The 23,491-nt window shown below is 29.1% G+C and overlaps 2 protein-coding genes across 7 annotated transcripts in view; one reads left to right on the top strand and one right to left on the bottom strand.

Annotated features, from left to right (window-relative positions):
- Nucleotides 1–11,238, top strand: part of LOC111618544 (bromodomain-containing protein 3-like) — a 110,649-nt gene extending 99,411 nt beyond the window's left edge. For 4 of the 5 annotated variants that reach the window (XM_023360099.1, XM_023360102.1, XM_023360100.1 and 1 more), the window contains 10 exons: nt 2,106–2,240; nt 2,748–2,785; nt 4,151–4,436; nt 4,592–4,726; nt 4,955–5,347; nt 5,420–5,541; nt 8,391–8,543; nt 8,631–8,722; nt 8,858–9,038; nt 9,122–11,238. In XM_023360099.1, coding sequence (XP_023215867.1) covers nt 2,106–2,240; nt 2,748–2,785; nt 4,151–4,436; nt 4,592–4,726; nt 4,955–5,347; nt 5,420–5,541; nt 8,391–8,543; nt 8,631–8,722; nt 8,858–9,038; nt 9,122–9,187 — 1,601 coding nt within the window. In that variant the 3' untranslated portion in view covers nt 9,188–11,238. The remainder of the gene's footprint in view (nt 1–2,105; nt 2,241–2,747; nt 2,786–4,150; nt 4,437–4,591; nt 4,727–4,954; nt 5,348–5,419; nt 5,542–8,390; nt 8,544–8,630; nt 8,723–8,857; nt 9,039–9,121) is intronic. The other variant, XM_023360103.1, reaches the window with a different exon arrangement.
- A 10,656-nt stretch (nt 11,239–21,894) lies between these two features.
- On the bottom strand, nt 21,895–23,242 carry LOC111618514. Of its 2 annotated transcripts, XM_023360057.1 has the most exons (3): nt 22,869–23,242; nt 22,494–22,651; nt 21,895–22,031 (listed from the first exon to the last, which is right to left on the bottom strand). In XM_023360057.1, the coding sequence occupies exons 1-3, from the start codon at nt 23,026–23,028 to the stop codon at nt 22,026–22,028; spliced, it is 324 nt and encodes a 107-aa protein (XP_023215825.1). In that variant the 5' UTR covers nt 23,029–23,242; the 3' UTR covers nt 21,895–22,025. The 2 variants fall into 2 exon arrangements, with proteins under 2 accessions (XP_023215825.1, XP_023215824.1); XM_023360056.1 differs by lacking the exon at nt 21,895–22,031 and having other exon boundaries at nt 22,404–22,651.
- Between the last annotated feature and the right edge of the window lie 249 nt (nt 23,243–23,491).

Below are 23,491 nucleotides of genomic sequence, written 5' to 3' on the forward strand. Positions count from 1 at the left end.
AAAAAAAAAAAAAAAAAAAAAAAAAAAAAAAAAAAAAAAAAAAAAAAAAAAAAAAAAAAAAAAAAAAAAAAAAAAAAAAAAAAAAAAAAAAAAAAAAAAAAAAAAAAAAAAAAAAAAAAAAAAAAAAAAAAAAAAAAAAAAAAAAAAAAAAAAAAAAAAAAAAAAAAAAAAAAAAAAAAAAAAAAAAAAAAAAAAAAAAAAAAAAAAAAAAAAAAAAAAAAAAAAAAAAAAAAAAAAAAAAAAAAAAAAAAAAAAAAAAAAAAAAAAAAAAAAAAAAAAAAAAAAAAAAAAAAAAAAAAAAAAAAAAAAAAAAAAAAAAAAAAAAAAAAAAAAAAAAAAAAAAAAAAAAAAAAAAAAAAAAAAAAAAAAAAAAAAAAAAAAAAAAAAAAAAAAAAAAAAAAAAAAAAAAAAAAAAAAAAAAAAAAAAAAAAAAAAAAAAAAAAAAAAAAAAAAAAAAAAAAAAAAAAAAAAAAAAAAAAAAAAAAAAAAAAAAAAAAAAAAAAAAAAAAAAAAAAAAAAAAAAAAAAAAAAAAAAAAAAAAAAAAAAAAAAAAAAAAAAAAAAAAAAAAAAAAAAAAAAAAAAAAAAAAAAAAAAAAAAAAAAAAAAAAAAAAAAAAAAAAAAAAAAAAAAAAAAAAAAAAAAAAAAAAAAAAAAAAAAAAAAAAAAAAAAAAAAAAAAAAAAAAAAAAAAAAAAAAAAAAAAAAAAAAAAAAAAAAAAAAAAAAAAAAAAAAAAAAAAAAAAAAAAAAAAAAAAAAAAAAAAAAAAAAAAAAAAAAAAAAAAAAAAAAAAAAAAAAAAAAAAAAAAAAAAAAAAAAAAAAAAAAAAAAAAAAAAAAAAAAAAAAAAAAAAAAAAAAAAAAAAAAAAAAAAAAAAAAAAAAAAAAAAAAAAAAAAAAAAAAAAAAAAAAAAAAAAAAAAAAAAAAAAAAAAAAAAAAAAAAAAAAAAAAAAAAAAAAAAAAAAAAAAAAAAAAAAAAAAAAAAAAAAAAAAAAAAAAAAAAAAAAAAAAAAAAAAAAAAAAAAAAAAAAAAAAAAAAAAAAAAAAAAAAAAAAAAAAAAAAAAAAAAAAAAAAAAAAAAAAAAAAAAAAAAAAAAAAAAAAAAAAAAAAAAAAAAAAAAAAAAAAAAAAAAAAAAAAAAAAAAAAAAAAAAAAAAAAAAAAAAAAAAAAAAAAAAAAAAAAAAAAAAAAAAAAAAAAAAAAAAAAAAAAAAAAAAAAAAAAAAAAAAAAAAAAAAAAAAAAAAAAAAAAAAAAAAAAAAAAAAAAAAAAAAAAAAAAAAAAAAAAAAAAAAAAAAAAAAAAAAAAAAAAAAAAAAAAAAAAAAAAAAAAAAAAAAAAAAAAAAAAAAAAAAAAAAAAAAAAAAAAAAAAAAAAAAAAAAAAAAAAAAAAAAAAAAAAAAAAAAAAAAAAAAAAAAAAAAAAAAAAAAAAAAAAAAAAAAAAAAAAAAAAAAAAAAAAAAAAAAAAAAAAAAAAAAAAAAAAAAAAAAAAAAAAAAAAAAAAAAAAAAAAAAAAAAAAAAAAAAAAAAAAAAAAAAAAAAAAAAAAAAAAAAAAAAAAAAAAAAAAAAAAAAAAAAAAAAAAAAAAAAAAAAAAAAAAAAAAAAAAAAAAAAAAAAAAAAAAAAAAAAAAAAAAAAAAAAAAAAAAAAAAAAAAAAAAAAAAAAAAAAAAAAAAAAAAAAAAAAAAAAAAAAAAAAAAAAAAAAAAAAAAAAAAAAAAAAAAAAAAAAAAAAAAAAAAAAAAAAAAAAAAAAAAAAAAAAAAAAAAAAAAAAAAAAAAAAAAAAAAAAAAAAAAAAAAAAAAAAAAAAAAAAAAAAAAAAAAAAAAAAAAAAAAAAAAAAAAAAAAAAAAAAAAAAAAAAAAAAAAAAAAAAAAAAAAAAAAAAAAAAAAAAAAAAAAAAAAAAAAAAAAAAAAAAAAAAAAAAAAAAAAAAAAAAAAAAAAAAAAAAAAAAAAAAAAANTATCTATATATATATAAATATTTATTTTTGCAGATGTGAAATTTATAAGAATTGAAACATAAATAATTCTATTAGATAAACAGAATTATTCATTTAATAATTTTAATGTGTGAACAGAATTAGTAATTTTCATGTTTGATTTTTAGATAACGAAAATTCGCACGTTGATGTCGTTGGCGGGACGAGCCGTCTTAGCATGAGTAGTAGCAGTTCCAGTGATAGTGATAGCAGCAGCAGTAGTAGCACCAGCAGTTCATCGGATAGCAGTGATTCAGAATCAGGTTAGAGAGAGATTATTTCTGTATTGAAACAGATGTAATGGACTATTGATGAAATATTAATTTGAATAGTCATTTTTATTGTGGATAAATTAAATCATCCATAACTGATGAATAGTTCTTAAATGATTATAAAATTCTAAAATCCATTTAAGATAATATATATATTAAACATATGTGTATATTACATTATAAGTTTCGATTACCATACTTTATATATATTTAAAAAAAAAAAAAAATGTGTTTGGATTTATCCTAGAACACACAGCTTAATAATTAGAAATTTTGAATAAACAAAGATTAATTTAAAAAAAGACTTAAAAATTGTTTTATTCATCACTAACAAAGTTGATTGGGTAATGTGTCAAAACCACACATTGCTCAACAATATATGATAGATTAAGCAATACATAGAATAGATATAAAAATTACTTTCAGAAATTATTAATTAAAAATATGTTATCAGTAAAATGATTTATCTAATGTAATATTAACTTTTTTAATTTTTAGAATTACACAGGAGGAAACAAAAAACAGAGAAAAGTCAAGTACGTGTTTAATCATTTTATTATTATAATTTAATCGTTTATAATTATCATTACTTCTATCTTAATGTATCTGTAATTAAATATTTAACGTAAAAATGTAGTTATTCCTTGATTATATAAACATAAGCTAATATAGCTTATGTAAATCCATATTTGCTTAGATGCAGCTAGTGTTCATGAATATTTTATTTTAGGTGAATTATTTTAGATACATTTAGGAAAATGCTATTTTTATGTACTGTTAAACCTTGATATATCATCTTTGTAAATTGTATCTGCCTCTTAAAGTGCTGAAGAATACTTGTGAATGACTCTTTCTTCCATAATATATATTAGAGATCTCTTATCTGTGAAGTAATAAATATACGATTTTGCATTGCAAATGACATTGTTTTCAACAAACACACAACTTTCAAAGCCAAATTCATACTTCTATGTAAATTTTACTAATACATATATACAGCATAAGAAAAGAATAACAATTAAAATTCAATAAAAATTAGACATTCAAACAGGAATTAAATATAATTCTTACTGTTTTGAAGAACTTTAGTTTATCACCACACTAGCACATCTATTTCAACTTCAGAAACAAATTATGGTATTAATTAATATGACGATTTTAGTCTCTGTAATCCAAAAATATTCTTGGTAGACAAATCTCACAGCAATCTTATTGGCAAATTAAATTTATTTTGTAAAGACTACATCAAATGCATTTCGGGCTGGTCTAATATTTTCCATATATTAGTTAATATATTCTGTATATTAGTTAATATTTTCCATATTAACTAATATACAGCAAACCATTTATATATATTATGGTATTAAATTGAAGTTTGACTATATATTGAGTGCTTAGGGTAATAAAGAAGCAAAATATCTAAAGTTTTGTTACAAAACTTTGTTTCCCTCTGAAGAATATACTGTGTGTGCGTGTGTGCACACACACGCATGCATACATAACAATGACTTCAATTGCCTGATAAATTCTTTTAAAATTAAATTTCCTAAAGAAATGCAAATTCAGAAGCAGAAATAATATAGCTATATGTTAATCAATAGTACTGACTATCAAGCTGATCTCAATTCATTACTAACTTTTGACTCAAGCAGTCATTGAAAATGAATAAGTTATTAATGTTGAAAATGTTGACCATGATGATGTAAAGAAGATCTCTCTTATTTTCTTAGTTTATTATAATCTTGAAAATTATATTAGACATTAGCAGAATATCAAGAATAAACAATTAACTATAAATTTTTATTTTTTAAAAATATTTACTTTTTATTTTTCATTTAATTTGTGATATTGATTGTTAATTTATGACTAACAATAATTTAATTTGCGTTTTGATATTTCAGCTTCTCCAGCCTGATATTCAGATGGTTCCAACACCCCATAACCAAATAGTTGGACCAACTCAACCACAGTTACCTCTAGGTGGACCAATGATGCATCAAGGCTATCCACAACCGGCTACGGATCTTTCATATCAACATCAACATCAGCATCAGCAGCCGGCACATCACTTCCAGCAACCACAACCGCATCAACCACATCACTTCCAGTCTCTTCCAGCACATATGTCTTCACAATCAAATGAACAACATGTTCTTGCCACTATGTACCCTAACATTAATCAACCAGGTAATTATGATTTATAATTTAAAGTTTATTTCAGGCATCTTTAAATTGAAGATATAAATTAAAGAAGCTACGGAGTGGGGAAATTCTTTCACAAGATATATCATAAATTGAGTATTATTTTATCATCGACAATTTTTGTAATTATTTATTCATAGTACCGCCACAATCTACACCCGTTTCAAGGCCTCCCGTAGCAAGTCATAGTTTGCCCCAACAACCTTCTCGTCCTTCTGCTACTGCGACGGCAGCACCCGTCAAGAAAACAATAATTCCTACACCGTCTAGACAAGGTAAGCAGAGTTAAAACAAACCTCACCTTCGTAAAGAAAATTAAGACTCTAAAATATCGATAGAAAAATCGTTCCTTTGAAGGAAAGAATGAGATTGATGATATCTGAACTCAAATTCTGATATATCTGAAATATTGTTTTTGATTTTATAATAATATAAAAATAAAAATATTATGTAAAATTGTATATATTTTATTTTAATGTTTTAAAAATTTCGCTTTATAACAGATACTGTGATAGATCCTAACTTACAAGGAGTTTTGTATACAACTGGTGGACTAACAAATGCAGCTACAGGGTTACCAATTCTACCCTCTTCCACTCAATCATCAGTGCCAAGTCAGGGACCCGCCACTCCAACTCACGCACCTCATCTTTCCATCCCGTCTCCAAATACTCCAAGTACGTCAACTTCGTTTCCTCCACCACCGATACTGACACCTGCACCAGAGTTAAAACCTCATAATTCTCAAATCACCGCTCCTACATCTGCACCCACTCCTCCTCCACCAAATATAACAAAAACAAAAGATATCAGAAATGAAGAATCCAATTATGTTCATTCTAATTCCATTCCTTCAACCAGGTTAACTGAAAGTCATATGCAGAATCAATATCCAGGTAAGGAAAGTTATATCATTTATAACTTTTGTTTAATTGACGAGTTTAATACATCAAAAACTTCCTTGACAGCAACCAGTACGGTGTCATCATTAAGTATGGGGAGTCATGATAATAATTTAATGACTGTAAATGGAGAGAAGAAAGATAATGTCCCTTCTCTCTTAACATCTAACACTCCATCAATGAAAAAGGTAAATTGTTTAAAGTTAAGATTTTTATAATTTTTGTTTTCTTTAAAATAATCTGAGAGACAGTGATTGGGATGTTAGCATTGTATGCAAAATGCAATGATATTTGTCCTCGTGCTATTTGTACTCAGATCTCAGTTCTTATTTTGAAACCCATGATATATACATATAAATGGATGGAAAAATATACAAGGTGATTATAATTAAAATGCCTCTATTTGATGCTGTCTAGAGAGAGATTTAGAAGTTCAAATCTGGCATGATGACATTTCAAGATATGCTGAAGACATTTCTATTGATATATATATATATATATAATGTCCTGACTGGCTGATTCATCATCACTCAGAGCAAACTGCTGAACCTAAAGAGGTGAAATTTGGTACACAGTTAGGGTATATCATGAAAATGCACATCAAGAAGGGATTTTTCGAAATTCTCCCTTGCAGGGGAAAGGATTAAGGCTTAACCTGAAGAATGGCTTCTACTGTATTATTTTAATGAAATTTTGTTTTAACTGCGTTTTAGTAGGGTACATAATGAGAATGCACACTAAAAAGGGATTTTTGGAAATTCCAACCCTCCTCAAGGGAAGAGGAGAGAGTTTTAGTCAGTATAAAGTGTAAATAGTAAAGAAGGAAAATAAATAGTGGCACATATAGTATACATTTTGACAATTAATAAATATTTTAATTATTTCCACCTTTCAGGTAACACAAAAACAAATTCAAAATATTGAATTGGAAACATAAAGTTCCAAACAAGATGTTTTAGAATTTAAAATCAACCATATAATTCAAGTAAAGTTATCATCAAGAAAGTTAATTCTCCATTATAANAAAAAAAACGGCATCTGACAAAGCCATGTTGAATTTGTACCAAAGCTGAAACACGCCGAGAAATGCATTATTTCTGTCCAATCTGTCCAGAGAAGCCAGACCTTTATGTGGAAGATTGTTTTAAAAATTATCACAAACAATAAAAATATGCTTTTGATTTTGAATAAACTTTTTATGATTATATTTTCTGTTCATGTGAGCCAACCTTGATTTTTGTTCTTGCCCCTGAGGCTATCTATCCATATTTATACTGATATACTACAAATTAAATCGTAGATGCACAAATATGGCAAGTAAAAAATTATGAGATAACTCGTAGGTGGTTTCCTAGGCAATAATGCAAACTACGAGTTGTCTTGTAGTTGGCAGTTAACTAACATAAAAAAACCAGTAATATGTCACATTCTAGTTATCATCTGCTTACTGAAGACAGAACTTGCATACTAATTAGTTACAGAACTGTGCAGCTGGATCTAAATTACTTGAAAGTGATTTGACCATCATATGAATTTTGTGCAATTAATTTCCATTTGGAGTATTGTAGACCCAAAATAATGCAACATGTAATCAATACCATATACGCCTGTCTCTGATGCTTTGTCTACAAGCTTTACACACAATCTCCTATGGTGTGTTTCTTTTGGAAAACAATGTATATAAAATACAAACTGAAAATTACTTCTGTTAGCTTTGGATATTTAAATCAATTTTAATACTTATTTTGGAGATAATATATACTTGAGACAATTATAGTTCAAAATTATAATATGTTAGCAACCTTAAATTTATTAAATTTTTAAACCAGCATTTGCTTTGTAACACTTTAAGATTGCTTTTTTATTTATTTTTTTTTACAAGAGACTGTTTCATTAGAGTGTAAATAAGTATGTAATACTGTATTTTACAGTTACTTTTCAGCCTAAGCATTCTACTTTGTAAGAGAACTAATTCTAATATTGAATTTTGGGAATATTATTATTATTCATCCTGATAAAAAAAAAGTATTAAGTAAATATGTTAACATAAGCACATATACATACATATATGTGCATATACTATTGTTTATAATTAAGTTGGTTAAAGGGCAAGCTAGTTGATTTATATTTCTTAATAAAGACACAGAAATTTATTCAGGTAAAATGTAAAATTAAGAGATTGTTTCATTCTCAAATTAAAGAGTATAAGTTTAAAGTAATTCTACACAACTTTATTAGCTAAATTCAGATTATGTGCCAAGCTAAGAACTTTCTTTTATTTAATACTTTTTTAATGAAACTTGTTTGTGACTCAGTGTATAAATTTTAAGAAATATTAATGCTTGCTTACCCATCTGACCAATTTTTGGAAAAGAGAGGGAGAGGGTTAAGGATTATTTTAAAAAACTCTGCTTTACTGTACTATTTTAGATGTGGTTTTTTGCATTTTTGCAGAAAATTGAACATATTTTTAGACCACGTAAAAATTCTTTAATTAATCTCGGAAGAAACTAATTAAAGAATTTCTTGCACCCGATGAAAATGGGTACGATCAGCTATAATCTAATAATCTTAATCTTCGCTATCGTTACTTTTTGCCCAAGCAACACCTGGCTCATCTGCTAACATATATATATATATATTGGAATATATGTATTTGAATTTTTGAAAAAGATAGAGATTCAAATCACATGAAAACTAATAGTTTTCTTTGATGATTATCTTGAGCATGAATGTTTACTATCTGAACATATATAAAATTTTATCATTTCTTTATCAGTTTTATTTAAATTTTTAAGCAGAGCAAAATTTTGTTTGAAAAGTTTTTAATTTTAAATTAATAATGCATTTATAACACACACTTGGTAATCTGAACTAATTATTTAAAGTATATATATAAAGAAAAGGACTGTAAGGGGAAAAATATATTTTAATTATTATTATTATTATATTTTATTACATTTTAAAAAGTTTAAATTGCAAATTATTTTTTTTAATATGATACTAAACATGAAAACAAATTAATTTTGATGTTTAGAATGAGTCCAAACTAAAGAATTATGGATCGTGGTCAAGTCTGGCCCAAGTGGTTTCCAATAGTCCAAGCACAAGCAATCCGTCTGTACTGAAAACTTCTGCTATGGATAGCTTCCAACAATTTAAAAAGCAAGCCATAGAGAAGCGAGATAGGGTAAATTAATTTTGCAAAGTTAATTTGTACATTCTGCATTATGTAAACAAAAAAGATATATAAATGGTTTGTTTATATTTCTTACAGCAAAGGCAGTTAATAGAACAACAAGAATTGAGAAGGCATCAGAAAGAGCAAGCAGAAAGAGAGAGGATAAAATTAGAAAGAGAAAGGCAAAGGTAAATGTTGCTTTAAAAAAAATTGACAAAAACAAATTTAAATTTTATGATTTGATTTGTCATCTAGTTAGCTAAATTAACAATTATGTGATTTTTACCCACAAATGTAAAATCTTTAAAATGATTGTTTAACAGAGAGCGCGAAGAGGAGGAAGCTTTAGAGCGAGCAAGAAAAGCACAACAAGCTCAACAGCAACAAATGGAAGAGATGGCACGCCAACAGGAACAACAAGTTACCCAGAAAGCAACATCTCCCAGTGTAAGTGAACGTGAGAGGCAAAGATTAAGGGAACAAGAAAGGAGAAGGCGAGAAGCTGTAAGTATAAAATAGGTTGCATGCAAGCAAAGCAATAATTTTGGATCAACTTTAAAAAAAATTTTATTTTGTTTTTGCTTTAGATGGCTGGTCAAATTGACATGAATAGACAAAGTGACATCATGGCTACATTTGAAGAAATGCTGTGATTCTTTAAACAGTCCTACTATGGATAGATAAATATTTTATTTCCTTCAATTGTGAATAAACTGAGGACAAAGAACTTGTGATTCTTTGAAAGTTCATCTCATTTATTGCAAAATATTTTCCAGACTGTATTTTGCTTAAATGGAAAAAAAATGCAAAAAACAAGTAGAAGAAAGAAGAATTTATCAGCTGTTGTTAGAGCATGATAAAACTTCAAGGGCATTTTGGTCACACCGACTGTACATAATTACATACATCAAGGGGATCCACATGTGAACTACAAGGTGGTGTAGGTGAACATGCTGTAAATACAGCTTATATTATGTATTTGTTTATCAAGTGTGCCTGTGGTATGCATGTGCGTATGACTGTATCATGTGTTTATGTGATATAATTTGTGAGAAGCATGCAAGCTTCCACAAACCTTACCATTCCCTGCCTGTTATAATGGCTATGTTAATTGCTCACCTGCCCGCCAGTTTTTTACAACACATTGTTGTATGTGAATAATGAAAAAAATCAAGGTAATTTGTATCTTTGTATAAAAAAACAAAAAAATTACAAGTGGTCACGGTTGAATAATGAACGTTAAAATGCAGAGTGAGGGGGAAGCGCAGGGCATTTGTGCCACTAGCTCTGCCTAGTTCTCCAAAAAAAAAATATTCAGAGATGTCTAGAGAGTGTTTTCATTTTATGTATGTAAAGGGATTATGATATGAATTCATTTGCTAGTATAATATGAATCATTCTTCTAAATGCATATAAAGGAATAAAGCAATCCTCTTCTCACTGTAGAATTTGTCATAGATAAATATTTTTTAATCTCATAATTAGCTAAAAAATGATCATTACCATTGAAGATACTTCATCGTTTCCACCTTTCTCCATCACTCACATCACGCTGTTCAAAAATAATCCACCAGATGTTCACCTAGTTATTATTAAGTCATGTATTATATTAATAGTTAGTCAAAGGAGGACAGATTTACAACATGCAATATTAGGCTTTTGTTTACTCCACGCAACTGCCTCACCTTAAAAGCCAATTCAGAATTAATCCAGAAGAAATCGTCTTCATTATGTTTTTTTCCACGTGCAGCAGAAAGTATCCACCAGAAGTCGAAATTAATTGAAACAAGAGGATTGCTTGATTTTTTAAGAGGAAAAAAAAATTATTTAATTGTTTCCAAATTGAAGAGAGATCGTGATCCCCTGGACTCTAAGAAAATTGTACAGATAGGAAAGAATTCTTATTATTATTATTATTATTAATTATTATTATTATTATTATTATATATATACATATATATATATATATATTAATATCATTTGGTTGCACGCAGCATTCGAGGCACGATTTTCTCGTGCATTTAAAGTCCAAAAAAATATGAAAAAACACACAAAGCATTTTTCGCCTGATGAAAGGCTTAGTAACAACACTAGTGCCTGGCAGTTGTTATTTTTAATGAGGGGGAAAAAACAATTAAATGTACTTAAGATTGGTGTTGGGGCCATTGATTTCTTCTCTTTTATATTATGTATGTTTAAACTGTAATTATTAGTTTTATCTTTTAAGAAAGAACATTTCATAAAATAGCTTTATCCTACATTTAAAGAGTTAAAAAAAAAACAGAAAAAAATAATAATAATTATTCTCCTTAGTGTTTATCTCATTACAAATACTTTTTTTTGTATCAGAGGAAGATGTTTCATTTTATTTTATTTTTTCTCTCTTTTTTTTTAATGTTTTGCTCTTTGTATAAGAGGGCAAAGAAAAATCAACAAAACACAAAAGACGTGGCTGGCCTACTATAACTTATTGATGTGGAGTGTTGCCATATTGATACATTCTTTGGTATCTCAATAGCCACTCTCATGCAATGTAAATAATTGATGTTCCTAGTAAAATATCACTTAAGAATAATTATTCCATGTAGAAAAAAAAAATACTTGAAAGAAAGTTGACCAGTTTGTTTGAATGATTGAAGTAATGTAATAAGTTCAGTAAATGCTCGTATTAAGGTTTTTAAATATAATTTGATGTCACTTGCTATTTGTGCTTTTTCTGTCTTCTTATCATCAATAATTATCAATCTTAAGATATTCAAAAATTTAATTGGTTTAAAAAAAAGAGTAATTAATTAATAAACATGAGTATCTTTTTTTTATATATATATATAATAATATAATCTAGTACTATAGTTAAGAATATAGTGCTGTATTTTTGAAACTTTTTAAATTATCCACAGTGTATTTTTTAATAATTAAGAATGCAAAAAATCCATTTGTGTAATTGTTTAAAGGAAACTTTCCTCTTTTTTTTTTTAATAGTGTGTGTGTGTGTTTGAACATAATTTAAGAAAAAAAATCTAAATAGAAAATATGTATTTTACTTTTTATTCGCCATTCAAAAAAAAAGAAATACATAATTTTCTTCAAATTATATCTTAATGTGTCTAAAAACCGTAATTTTACAGCATCAAATCTAAAGAAGTTTTACACGCTTAGTTTTTCCCATTTAAAAAAACAAAAAAACCTAATTATTTTTTGGTAAATTAGTAACAGAATTATGTCGTAACTTACACACGAGTTACGCTTAGTAACGCCGTAACGAATTGAAGTTACGTACTTTTTAAGGAAAAGTAATAGTAATTTAAAGCTCAATATTACGTAAAATTAACAATGAAATTGTGACGTAAATGACAGTTATTCAGTGATGGACAAAGTAAGTTTGGTGGTTCGGTATCTAATCTGATGTGGACACACCAAAGATTTAAGGTACTGATCGTCGGAAAACCGTGTTAGAAAGCTCTATAAATAGAGGAAAACAAGGAAAAAGTCGAAGAGTAGGCTAATAATTTCGATAATACAACACTGTCACCTTGTTTATTGAACTTTGTAAGACAGTTTTTCGAAGTAAGTACAGTATCAAACCTTCGACAAAGTGACGAGCTTATGAATGAACAATGCATTGTTCGTTATCATAGTAATATAATTGAATCATAAACACAACGTGATTATTTTTTCAAATGTATACACGTGTGGCGCTTCGACTATTGAGGTAACACGTGGTAAGTCTCCCAGGAGACTCGAGTATCCCTCAAAAATTACTATTGTTAGGCTAGACACGTTACGTTCAGGCAAATAATCGGACAAACACCTAAATTTTAGCGTACAGTTACCGATGTTGCTTGGCATGTGGGCTGTACTGTACTTTTCGAAGACGAAACATGTTAGCAGAACACATGTTAAGTAGCCATCTTGAAAGCTCCTTTATACTTCTTGATTCATGAGTATATTCGATGGAAACTTATAAATCTCGTGTTGACATTATTTGTATATTTTGTAAATTAAGATAATTTTTTTATCATATATTTATCTCGAGTAAACGTTGCTGATAACGTTTAAATATAAGCATATATATTTAAGGAATATATGTCTTAATAAATTGTGTGTGTGTATATATATATATATATATACATATATTTATTTATTTGTATGTATAGCTTCTATATTTGCTTATCTGCACATCATTTATCATGGTACGAATTCTTCAGTGTGGCGAGTAACTCAGAATTACGGCGACAGGAATGCTACTTGTCACGTGTTTTAAAAGAAATGGCGATTTTTCTTGACTTACCAGTAAATAAATCTTTAATTCCTATTCGTCGCTGGGGGCCGTCGAGAGTTTGTTTGGGTTCCTGGTAGAGCGGGGCCCCTCTCCTTTTATTTGTTTTAAATGAATAAAACACTAGAATATTTCTTTATTAATAAAAAGTAACGTTAATCTGCCAAGTGTTGAATAATGTCACCGTAGTGTGTCTGTAAAAAAGCAAGGTAAACTACAACACGGTTTCATCAGAATCAAAAATTAATTTTATTTTCTAAGTTTCCTCCGGGAACGGGAGAAATCCCCCAAAGATTTCTCTCTCGACGGCTCTGTATATGCAGTTAGTTGTTTTCTGTAAATGTGTTTAAATCATAAAAAAAAGGTGCTTATTTGAAAACAGGAGAGATTTGAATTTTCTGTTAAATTGAAGAGAGTAACGAGAAAATGGCGTTTACGCAAATTACAACGGGTAGCCCAAAAATCAGTTAATCGCGTTTGTTTCGTGTACATTTGTGATGATGAATAAATAAAACTGGAACAACTTATACAGTAAGTTCTCAGTTAACGTCTTCGATAGAGAAAACTGCGACTAAAGAACACTCTTGGATAAGGCAAGAAGACAAGTGATGTGTCTAAACACCTTTGAGGAGAGGCAATCCGTACAGCAGCCTATCAATTGAATCGATCTACAGCTGCACTAAATGGAGATATTCCTGCAAGTGGAATTATCAAAGCACTAGCAGGTGAACCCCGGTGTTGCTCGAGCAAAAAATAACAACAGCAAAGAGATTATTAGATTATTCCGTACTTTTAACCCTTATATTACATTATTTGATTTATATTTACAAAGGTTATTTTACGTAAGGGTTTATCACATCGAGTGACACAATCTAACACATTTTAAAAATTCTTTAAATTGTGTACAGTAAAGGAAGAAAGAATTTTTAAAATATAGATACGTAACCGGCACGACTGTATTGTTAACAGAAAAAGTATGATATACGGGGTAAAACACTACGACACTCCACGCAGGCTAGTGCTACGTGCTACCTGTCGTAGTAATGACGCATGTATTTCGCGCTATATCATTATCACAGTAATTCGGTGAATACAATATATATATATTTTTTTAAAAAATATCCCCTTTTTTGTAAGAATTATATTTTGTTAACTTTTTGTCATTAGATGGCGATTTGGCCAATAGATGGCTCAGAAAATTAATGTAAATAAAAATTAATTTATAGAAATGTAATCGATATTTTGAGGTGGAATGTACGGCATTATCTAAGTTAGAAGTGTATGGACGTATCTACCGACTTTCATAGCAATTAGTCGAACGGTTTAGGAGTGTATTGCGAACAAACATCCTCATTTATATATATAAACAACCTTTGTATCACACTGAATGACCAATCTAAGTTTTAAAATTAGTAACAATTTACAAATTTTTAAACTGTTAGATTGGTCATTCAGTGTGATAAAACCTTACGTAAGATAACTTTTGTGTTATATAATCGATCTTACCCGTTTTCATCGGGTGCAAGAATTAGGTCCTCCTCTTCCGAGACTAATTAGAGAATTTTTAGATGGGTCTAAAAATATTTCCCGCAAAAACGTAAAAAACTGCATCTAAAGTAGTACGGTAGAAGCCGACTTCTTCAGGGTAATTCTTAACTGTTTATTGTTGCTACGGTTGTACGTAACTTCTGTCACCCACGATATCAAAAAGGTAGAAAAATGAATCGTGTGATCTACAAAAATTAATCGCGTAACTCATCGAAGTGCTCGGCCTAGCATGTCGCGTTTTACATTTCAAGATATGGTCACTTTAGTGTACTAAGCAGAAGCATATATTCGGGTCATTTTAAGCACTTTTGAGATCTCTGGCTCCATTTTTTAGAGACTATATACATATACGGGATAAAAACATTAGAAAGCAGCAGTGGGATGAAGCCTCTAAGAATAAGGCGAGGCTCTCGATCATAACCAGATCTTTAAAAGTGCAAAATCTTAGACAAAGGCTACAGTTGTTTTATAACTATAATCTCTTCTACCCAATATCAAGTTATTAAGTTAAACAGAATTTTCAAATTACAACTTTATTATTTAGTAACGAAAACATTTTTGTTTAAGAGACATTCAGAAAATGTAAAGGAAAAATAAACATTACTCTGTATAATTTTCTCACTATATTAATTTTCAAATGACTTCTTTACTTTTAAGAGATTATAAGATTTACACTAATTTATTAAGGATTATGAAGCATTTAATCACGTTATAAATATGTTTTGAATATTTATTTTAATAAATTTATTCTCTGTAATTATTATCATCTAATTAATAATTCTTCACATGTTTTTTAAAATGAAAAGTCAACAATTGATTAACAATATCTCTATTCTTCGACAATAAGTAGTGTTCGAAAAATAATTTGTTAATACGGAAAGAGAGAAAACAAACATATTCGCTATGTTCAGGATCCATAGAATATTAACTGCAAAGCAAATTATTCAGTTATACAAAGAGAAAAATAATATCCATTTTCAGATCGCTCACTCTAGAAACCATCTTGAAACAAATGTGTAGTAGACCCCCGCCGATTGCAGGCTTCGGTTTGGTGGACAGTGTGAGATCGCCGATCTGTGCGTAATAACAAGGTATCCGAGCAGTTCTGAATCGTTAGGCACAGAGACAACTCTCTAGTTACATAAATTTCATCCAGATTTATTGTAACTTGAAAATATAGCTTACAACAACAACTATTCTTCGAGCTGGTGAGGGGCGGGGCCCGCCGTGTGTCGCTTTTTTTACGAATGTTTATTCATGAAAAAAGCGACACACGGCAAACTGCCAAGGGAGAAATGTCTCCCGGGAGGTGTTTTATGTGATAGTGTCTATTTAGCTGTTACTAATGTAAAAACTCCACGTGAACGACCCGTTGGAGAAGCGCGAACCCACGATCAACTACAAGAGTTGAGTGGTTTTATCCCCGGGGCAATGGTGGCTTCCGGTTTACAAAAAGAGAAAAAAATTGAGAAAATTAAGTCCGGTGTTGCAAATACGAATAGAATGTTATTTATAATAAGAGAAATATTTGCGTAAGTAGACGATCCTTTGCCGTTTGTGAGAAACACGTATGGGCGTCGGGGGCCGTCAAAAATTTGATTACGCAAGTTTAGGGTAGGGTCCTGTGTTTTGTCGGACACACCTCCGATTTAGACAAAAAAACAAATAGTTAAGGTGTGAGGGTTAGAGTCACTCCGAAATCCAGGAATGAGCCTCTCAGGAGGATGAATGCAAAGTCAGGAGGACAAATGAAAAAGAAGTTTATTATAAAAAAAACAACGTATTGAACAATGTTATAAAATCTGATTTAGGAAATTGGCCTATCCCTAACTATAAAACGGGGGATATCTGAACTGCGCGACTCACAACATATCAAGAAAAGAGTTGTCTTCTCTTTCTTTTTGTCGTCTTGTTCCTTTCTTTGGTCCTTCACTAGGTCGATTGTCTCTTTTCTAGGCAAACTCCCGTCCAGTCAGCCTCAATATTATTTCAATTCTTTTTCACCTTCTCACGCTTTCAATTCAGTCTCACTCCTTCAAATCTTTCTCACTCTCCGATTCTATCCTTTTCTGCTTTAATTTCATCACTTCTATTTTTTTCTCTCTTTTTTTTTTGTTTTTGACCAATCATGCTTTAGTTCCGGAGGAAGGTGAGGTAATTTGTAAAATGCATGATTGGTCATCTATTGTCCTCATCTTCTCCTGTCAATGAAGAATGATGCGTATCCATGTGACACGGACCGCATACCATCGGTCATGTAACACCGTCGAAAAAAGGGGAAACGACGAGCATCCCCTCATCTTTTCCTTCGCATGTTGTGAGATTTATAACGATTAATTGATAATAGACACGATCATCCTTGTATTAGAAAACAATTACTTTATTAACCATAAGTTCTATAGGCAAAGAGATGGCATCCCAATGGGGTCGGTAATAAGTCCTATTTTAGCTGATCATAGCATGTCCGATATTGATAAGAAAGTCTCAAACATTACGGACTTTATAGATCTTGATCGATTTACATTGGAGATGGAGAATTAGGAAAAGAAATTTTGTTCCTTTTTTATCGAGAGGCTAAGACGACAGGTAAATCTGTGTTCGTGAGAGCTGATTGTTTAACAATTGATAAAGATAATTTTACGTATGACCTACTGGATGAAGATTGAACCTTTTTTTTATTGTTAGCAGGGAAATTGGTGGATCGTCAAATGGACGAAAATTAAAAACTTTACCTGTTATCCCTTGCTTAGAAGAAGTAAAAAGTCTGTTTATTAAATAGAAATCTATATATATAACCCATTCAACGGGTATCCGTCTGTTTGTCCTGTAACCGTTTGATAACGGACACTATGCACCATCTTGCCCCACCCGTGGGGTAAGATGGGGATATTATTTTTATATACTAATTAAAATGGTTTTCTTCAATATTGGCTCAAGAACAGTGTGCCCATTTATCACAACGGCTACATTTCTGTAGATACACAGTATAACCCTCCACAATAGAGGCATTCTTCAGTTAAAAGACAATACAGTAGACCACCCCTATAACACTGTTGATTATTCCGTTTTATATGAATTCCCCTTGTACGAGTCACTTAGATTTTACATATACGTGTGCCGGGCTGTGTTATAGGGGGATTCGACTGTTATATTAACTAGAAGAACTATTTATTAATGGAACATTAACGATAAATATATCGAAACAAAAGTGCAATGAATATTAATCATAAAACGTATCGAAGCTCAGAAAAAAATTATTAAATAAATATAAAAGTTTGAACTTACTCGTATTACTTTACTTTACCAGACGATACTGTCACTTCGCGCATGCTCAGTTACGCTATTTTGTAAGCAGACGATATATTTTTTATTTTTTCGTGGAAAAAAGTTTTTATTTCGATTGTTATCTCACATTTTATTTCTTGTTAAGATAGTATTTAAATTAAAAAAATGTTTTCATAAATAAAATAAAATCCTCTAGCCAGCGGCAGAATTCATATTCGTGGCCACCATCTTGTCCCGACGCGCACTTTTCACACCGACTGCAAACACAGGTAAACTTCATTTCAAAACTAAATAATTAAAGGTTACTTCAAATACCATAATATCTTCATCTAAAAGGTAATGTAGCAGGTGTAAAATTAGATGAAGTATTGAAGTACACATGTGCCGGGCTGTGAACGGCTCGCGTATTTGTAAAATTTAAGTGACTCGTACAACATGGAATTCATATAAAACGGAATAATCAACAGTGTTATAGGGGGTTCGACTGTATTGCTAAAACATGGATAACGTTCTTACTTCCAAACAAAGAGAGCGATTCGGACGTTCTCTCGTCCCGTGATCTCTTTTGAGGTTGACATTTAGTTCCTCTAATAGCAGCTTAACCGCGAATAAACAGACGTCCCCATCTTACCCCATAGCCCCATCTTGCACCACTCTCCCTTACTTTAGGCAGATGGTTCAAATAGTCTAACTCCTTGTTAACAGACTTGCGTTAATTAAGCATTGTATAAGGCATTTAAAGGAGTGCTTGCACCCCCTTCAGAGGCATTACATTACGTCGCAGGAAGACTGAATAAAGACGTCTTATTGGTAGAATTTACACCATTATTTTCGTATATTTAAAAATCTTTGAAATTTCACATTTCTTGTATCTTTATAATCTTTAATATTGGTTCGATTATATCAATAGAACGGTTGTAAACGTTCCAGAAAATTGATCAAATTGAAAACAGTTCGTTTGATTCTCGACAATTCTCGTCATTCTCAGCGGTAGCTGTTATATAACAATTACTATTTGTTGTTGAAATACTGAATATAAATTCTACGTTTTACTTATATATAAGTTACATTAATTAAATTAATTCTTCGTTTATCATTTAAGTTAACTTTTATTATTCTCTGTGAAATTTCGCTAAATTTTTTCTAAAATTGTTCGAATACTCCACAAAAAGTGTAATGTCTTCAAGAATACGATCGCGTGGAAATTTTCGACTGGATCCGACATTGAAAAGAGAGTGAAAATTCCGTTAAAAGATATTGTCTGGACAACAGACTAAATTAGAGAGTAGTTAAGATATAAAGTGGTCGTTAACAATAAGAATAGGAATTTTATCACTCAATAACAAATTAAAATCGATTTCAAAAAGTATTCAGAATATCGTGCAAAGAACTGTATTGTATTAAATTAATAAGCATTAATTATTGTAATTTTAAATTTTTGCTACTCAAATGGCGAGTGGAACATCCACCAGAAAGATCCGAATTGGATTCCTGCTCGGAGCTCATTCTCCCTTTTCTGCTGCATTTCTTCAATTTCATTTAATGCTTATCTTAGATTTCATACTTATAAAATTCAATTTCTTTCCTCTACAATTCCCAAACCAAATATATTACCTCTAGTGTACCCATACATTTTTTCACTAATTCTTGTTTACTCTTTCTACAGAATTCGTTCGAATACTCTTATAAATCACGGATTGTTNACTTTATCTCTTGCACTTGTACCAAAGTATATATATATATATATATATGAGGATGTTTGTTTGTTCGCTATACACTCCTCTGCCGTTCTACCAATCGCTACGAAACTCGGATAAACGCGAAATAGATACGCCATTATAGCGACAGATAGCATATAGCGCTTGCCTGCGTAGAGTGTAGTAGTATTTTGCTCCTGTAAATCATACTTTTCCTGTTAGCAATAGGATCGTGCCGGGTATGTATCTAACTCCGTTCGGAGGAAAATTTTATTGAAATAACGTGACTTGCGGTATAAATCGGAAGTTCGTATATAGGTAATTCGGTCCTTTTTCTTACGATTTTCACGTCTGGTTTACCGTTTGATATTCGGCTGTGAATGGCACACAGTTTCTTAGAGTTAACATTAGAAAGTATTACCTGTAATTCCTGTCTACTTGACCCATTCAATTTGTGCCATTTCGTACCGTCCCAGTAACGCGATAAAGATAGGATGAAATAACCAAACTCTTTGTATGGTTTTCATTTAAATGTTTGCTATATTATAGTATTTGATTTATATCACTACAAAGATTATCTTACGTAAGGGTTTATCACACCGAGTGACCAATCTAACACATTTTTAAAATTATTTCTACGTCTACAGTACACAATTTAAACAATTTTTAAAATGTGTTAGATTGGTCACTCGGTGTGATAAACTCTTACGTAATATAACCTTTGTAAATATAAATAAAATAATATAATAGAAAGGTTAGAAGTACGAAATAACCTTAACGTCTGTTTCCAATTTTGCCCGGGCAACGTCGGGCTTACCTGCTAATGTAATACATAATTGAACGGCAATAGATTATAAGACACTAGACTAACATTAACGTTACTGATTAAAAGAAATTAATAAATTTTTACACAAAGGCTTCCTTACGACTCCATTAAATATGCAAAATAAAAATTTCTTTCATAAAAGCTTCATAATATCGTAAAGACCAAAGGTGTAATGTATTATTTTTTGTATAGGCCTACACCTCGTTTGATGTTAAATCATTTTATTTTTATCAACTTCGGTATTTTTTTGGAATGTCAAACTATTCCGTCCATATATTTTTTCCCTAATATTTTAGTGGATAAATCTGTACATAGAGATTAGAACTATTTTAGATTTATCAATCGGGTAAATATGCTAATGTGATAAAATTTGCCTGTGATATTTGAAATGGTCCGAAATGTACGAATTTATAAACATTTTCCTTGTATTTTTGTAGCGTGTGACAATAAAATAATAAATCATAAATACTGAGCACGTGTGTTTAAAAACAAGTTTACACATTTCAAATGAATTTATTTAATAACTGGTACATTCCTTGTACAAATTTTAAAACTTACATTGCGTAAAACTTGTATATAGGCTACAATACTAGGCCTATATATATATGCCTAGTATTGTGTATACAATATTAAAAACTGAAATTTATAAAATTTTAGTTTTAACAAGTATTCCATAACTTTTTAAATTCATTTCTAAATGCTTTCACTACGCTTTCTTCATTGGTAAATAACGTGATTACAGTACTGTACCTGCAAGCGCTTTCGTTGTCCAGTTCACAGATCCCATCATTAATGATGCATTAGGTATGTCGAACTGTGTGTTCTGACTGCTATGCCTATAATAGACAAGATATTGGATATAAGAAATGGGTACATTAACTTTAAGATTAAGAAAAAATGTAACAAAAAGTAATTAATTGAAAATATGCACGATATACAGGTTGTTTTTTTTTGAACTCGTAACGGTCATCGAAAGACGGTTAAAAATGGCCGTTGGACTTTTGAATGCCGATTGGTCAGCAGTTAACACGTCACACGGCTATAGATTTGCATAAGACTATGGCTTGGTGATAGGTGATTGAACACGAATCATACANAATAAATTTTTACACAAAGGCTTCCTTACGACTCCATTAAATATGCAAAATAAAGATTTCTTTCATAAAAGCTTCATAATATCGTAAAGACCAAAGGTGTAATGTATTATTTTTTGTATAGGCCTACACCTCGTTTGATGTTAAATCATTTTATTTTTATCAACTTCGGTATTTTTTTGGAATGTCAAACTATTCCGTCCATATATTTTTTCCCTAATATTTTAGTGGATAAATCTGTACATAGAGATTAGAACTATTTTAGATTTATCAATCGGGTAAATATGCTAATGTGATAAAATTTGCCTGTGATATTTGAAATGGTCCGAAATGTACGAATTTATAAACATTTTCCTTGTATTTTTGTAGCGTGTGACAATAAAATAATAAATCATAAATACTGAGCACGTGTGTTTAAAAACAAGTTTACACATTTCAAATGAATTTATTTAATAACTGGTACATTCCTTGTACAAATTTTAAAACTTACATTGCGTAAAACTTGTATATAGGCTACAATACTAGGCCTATATATATATGCCTAGTATTGTGTATACAATATTAAAAACTGAAATTTATAAAATTTTAGTTTTAACAAGTATTCCATAACTTTTTAAATTCATTTCTAAATGCTTTCACTACGCTTTCTTCATTGGTAAATAACGTGATTACAGTACTGTACCTGCAAGCGCTTTCGTTGTCCAGTTCACAGATCCCATCATTAATGATGCATTAGGTATGTCGAACTGTGTGTTCTGACTGCTATGCCTATAATAGACAAGATATTGGATATAAGAAATGGGTACATTAACTTTAAGATTAAGAAAAAATGTAACAAAAAGTAATTAATTGAAAATATGCACGATATACAGGTTGTTTTTTTTTGAACTCGTAACGGTCATCGAAAGACGGTTAAAAATGGCCGTTGGACTTTTGAATGCCGATTGGTCAGCAGTTAACACGTCACACGGCTATAGATTTGCATAAGACTATGGCTTGGTGATAGGTGATTGAACACTAATCATACACTCGCTTAGTGTTACAACGGGTAATCGCTGATTGGTCGGCCACGTCACACGATATTTGCATAGTGCTACACCTCGGTAAGCACTTATTAGTAATCGAGTCCGCGGTCGACGCTATAGAAAGATTAAAGCCGAAGCGGGAATTTTAAGTTCACTTCACTTCGTGACTTCGGAAGTAAGTTAAGTTCGACACGACAGAACATACTTCAGTTTCGTCTAAGTTCGGTTTGGTTTGGAACTTCAGGAATGCATCAGTGGTCGAAGCAAGTCTGGATACCCTCGCTGTTTGTTCTTCATCCGCCGGAAGGAGATTACTTCTAGTGACAACTCGTTGACACGTCGCAAAGTGTTTTCTCGACGAACCTGTTCAGCATATTGGACTATTTGAACTTTATTTTATTTGTGTGCAATTGGCATACCGAGTTGGTCGCCAATTGTTTGTCAACAAATGCCAGTTAAATTTACAATGTTATTTGTAAACGTTGTAAATTTGACTTAGTTAGAATACAAAGACATTACGATTATATATGTTAATGCAATACTTAAAATAATCCAATCATTATTTTAATAACATTCTTACCTTTTCTATGGAACCTTTCAATCTGTGCCTCAGCCAAAGCCGTCCCATCGCCTGTGTTATCTTTATTAGTAAAAACCCTTATTCTCACTCCTTCCTCGGGACGTTTTATAATGATATTAGCCAAAAACGGACTGGTAATTAGATATACACCAACGTTCATAACTCAGCACTTGAGTTCTCCAAAGAGAAGCAGACATCCTAACGAAGTGTCGCTCCGTAAATCGTTACGCCTGACAATTCGTCCATTACCGAATATTCTTTTATAATCCACATTGGTGTCGGGGAAGAAAAGAATTTTCGTGTAAACGTCTTTCTTCTTCTTAGATGGTGTTAGATTATACGCGTCAAAATGTGTTGTTAAAGTTGTCATCCCATAATTTTTCCAACTTGTACTCGTATCCCATAACTTTGCAAATTCATTCGTGTATGCTTTCACTATATGTTCTTCACTGGTAGTAACAACACTTTCGTGATTACCAGTAAGTGCTTTCATCGTCCAGTTCAGAGATCCCATTATTACCAACTGGTTGTCGATTATAGCAAATTTTATGATGCATTCGGTACGTTGAACTGTGTGTCTCACTGCTATACCTGTACAAGATACTGGATATAAAAAATGGGTA

Source organism: Centruroides sculpturatus, unplaced genomic scaffold (assembly GCF_000671375.1).
Source record: "Centruroides sculpturatus isolate CEXI.00-Female unplaced genomic scaffold, Cexi_2.0 scaffold156, whole genome shotgun sequence".
Lineage (NCBI taxonomy): Eukaryota > Metazoa > Arthropoda > Arachnida > Scorpiones > Buthidae > Centruroides > Centruroides sculpturatus.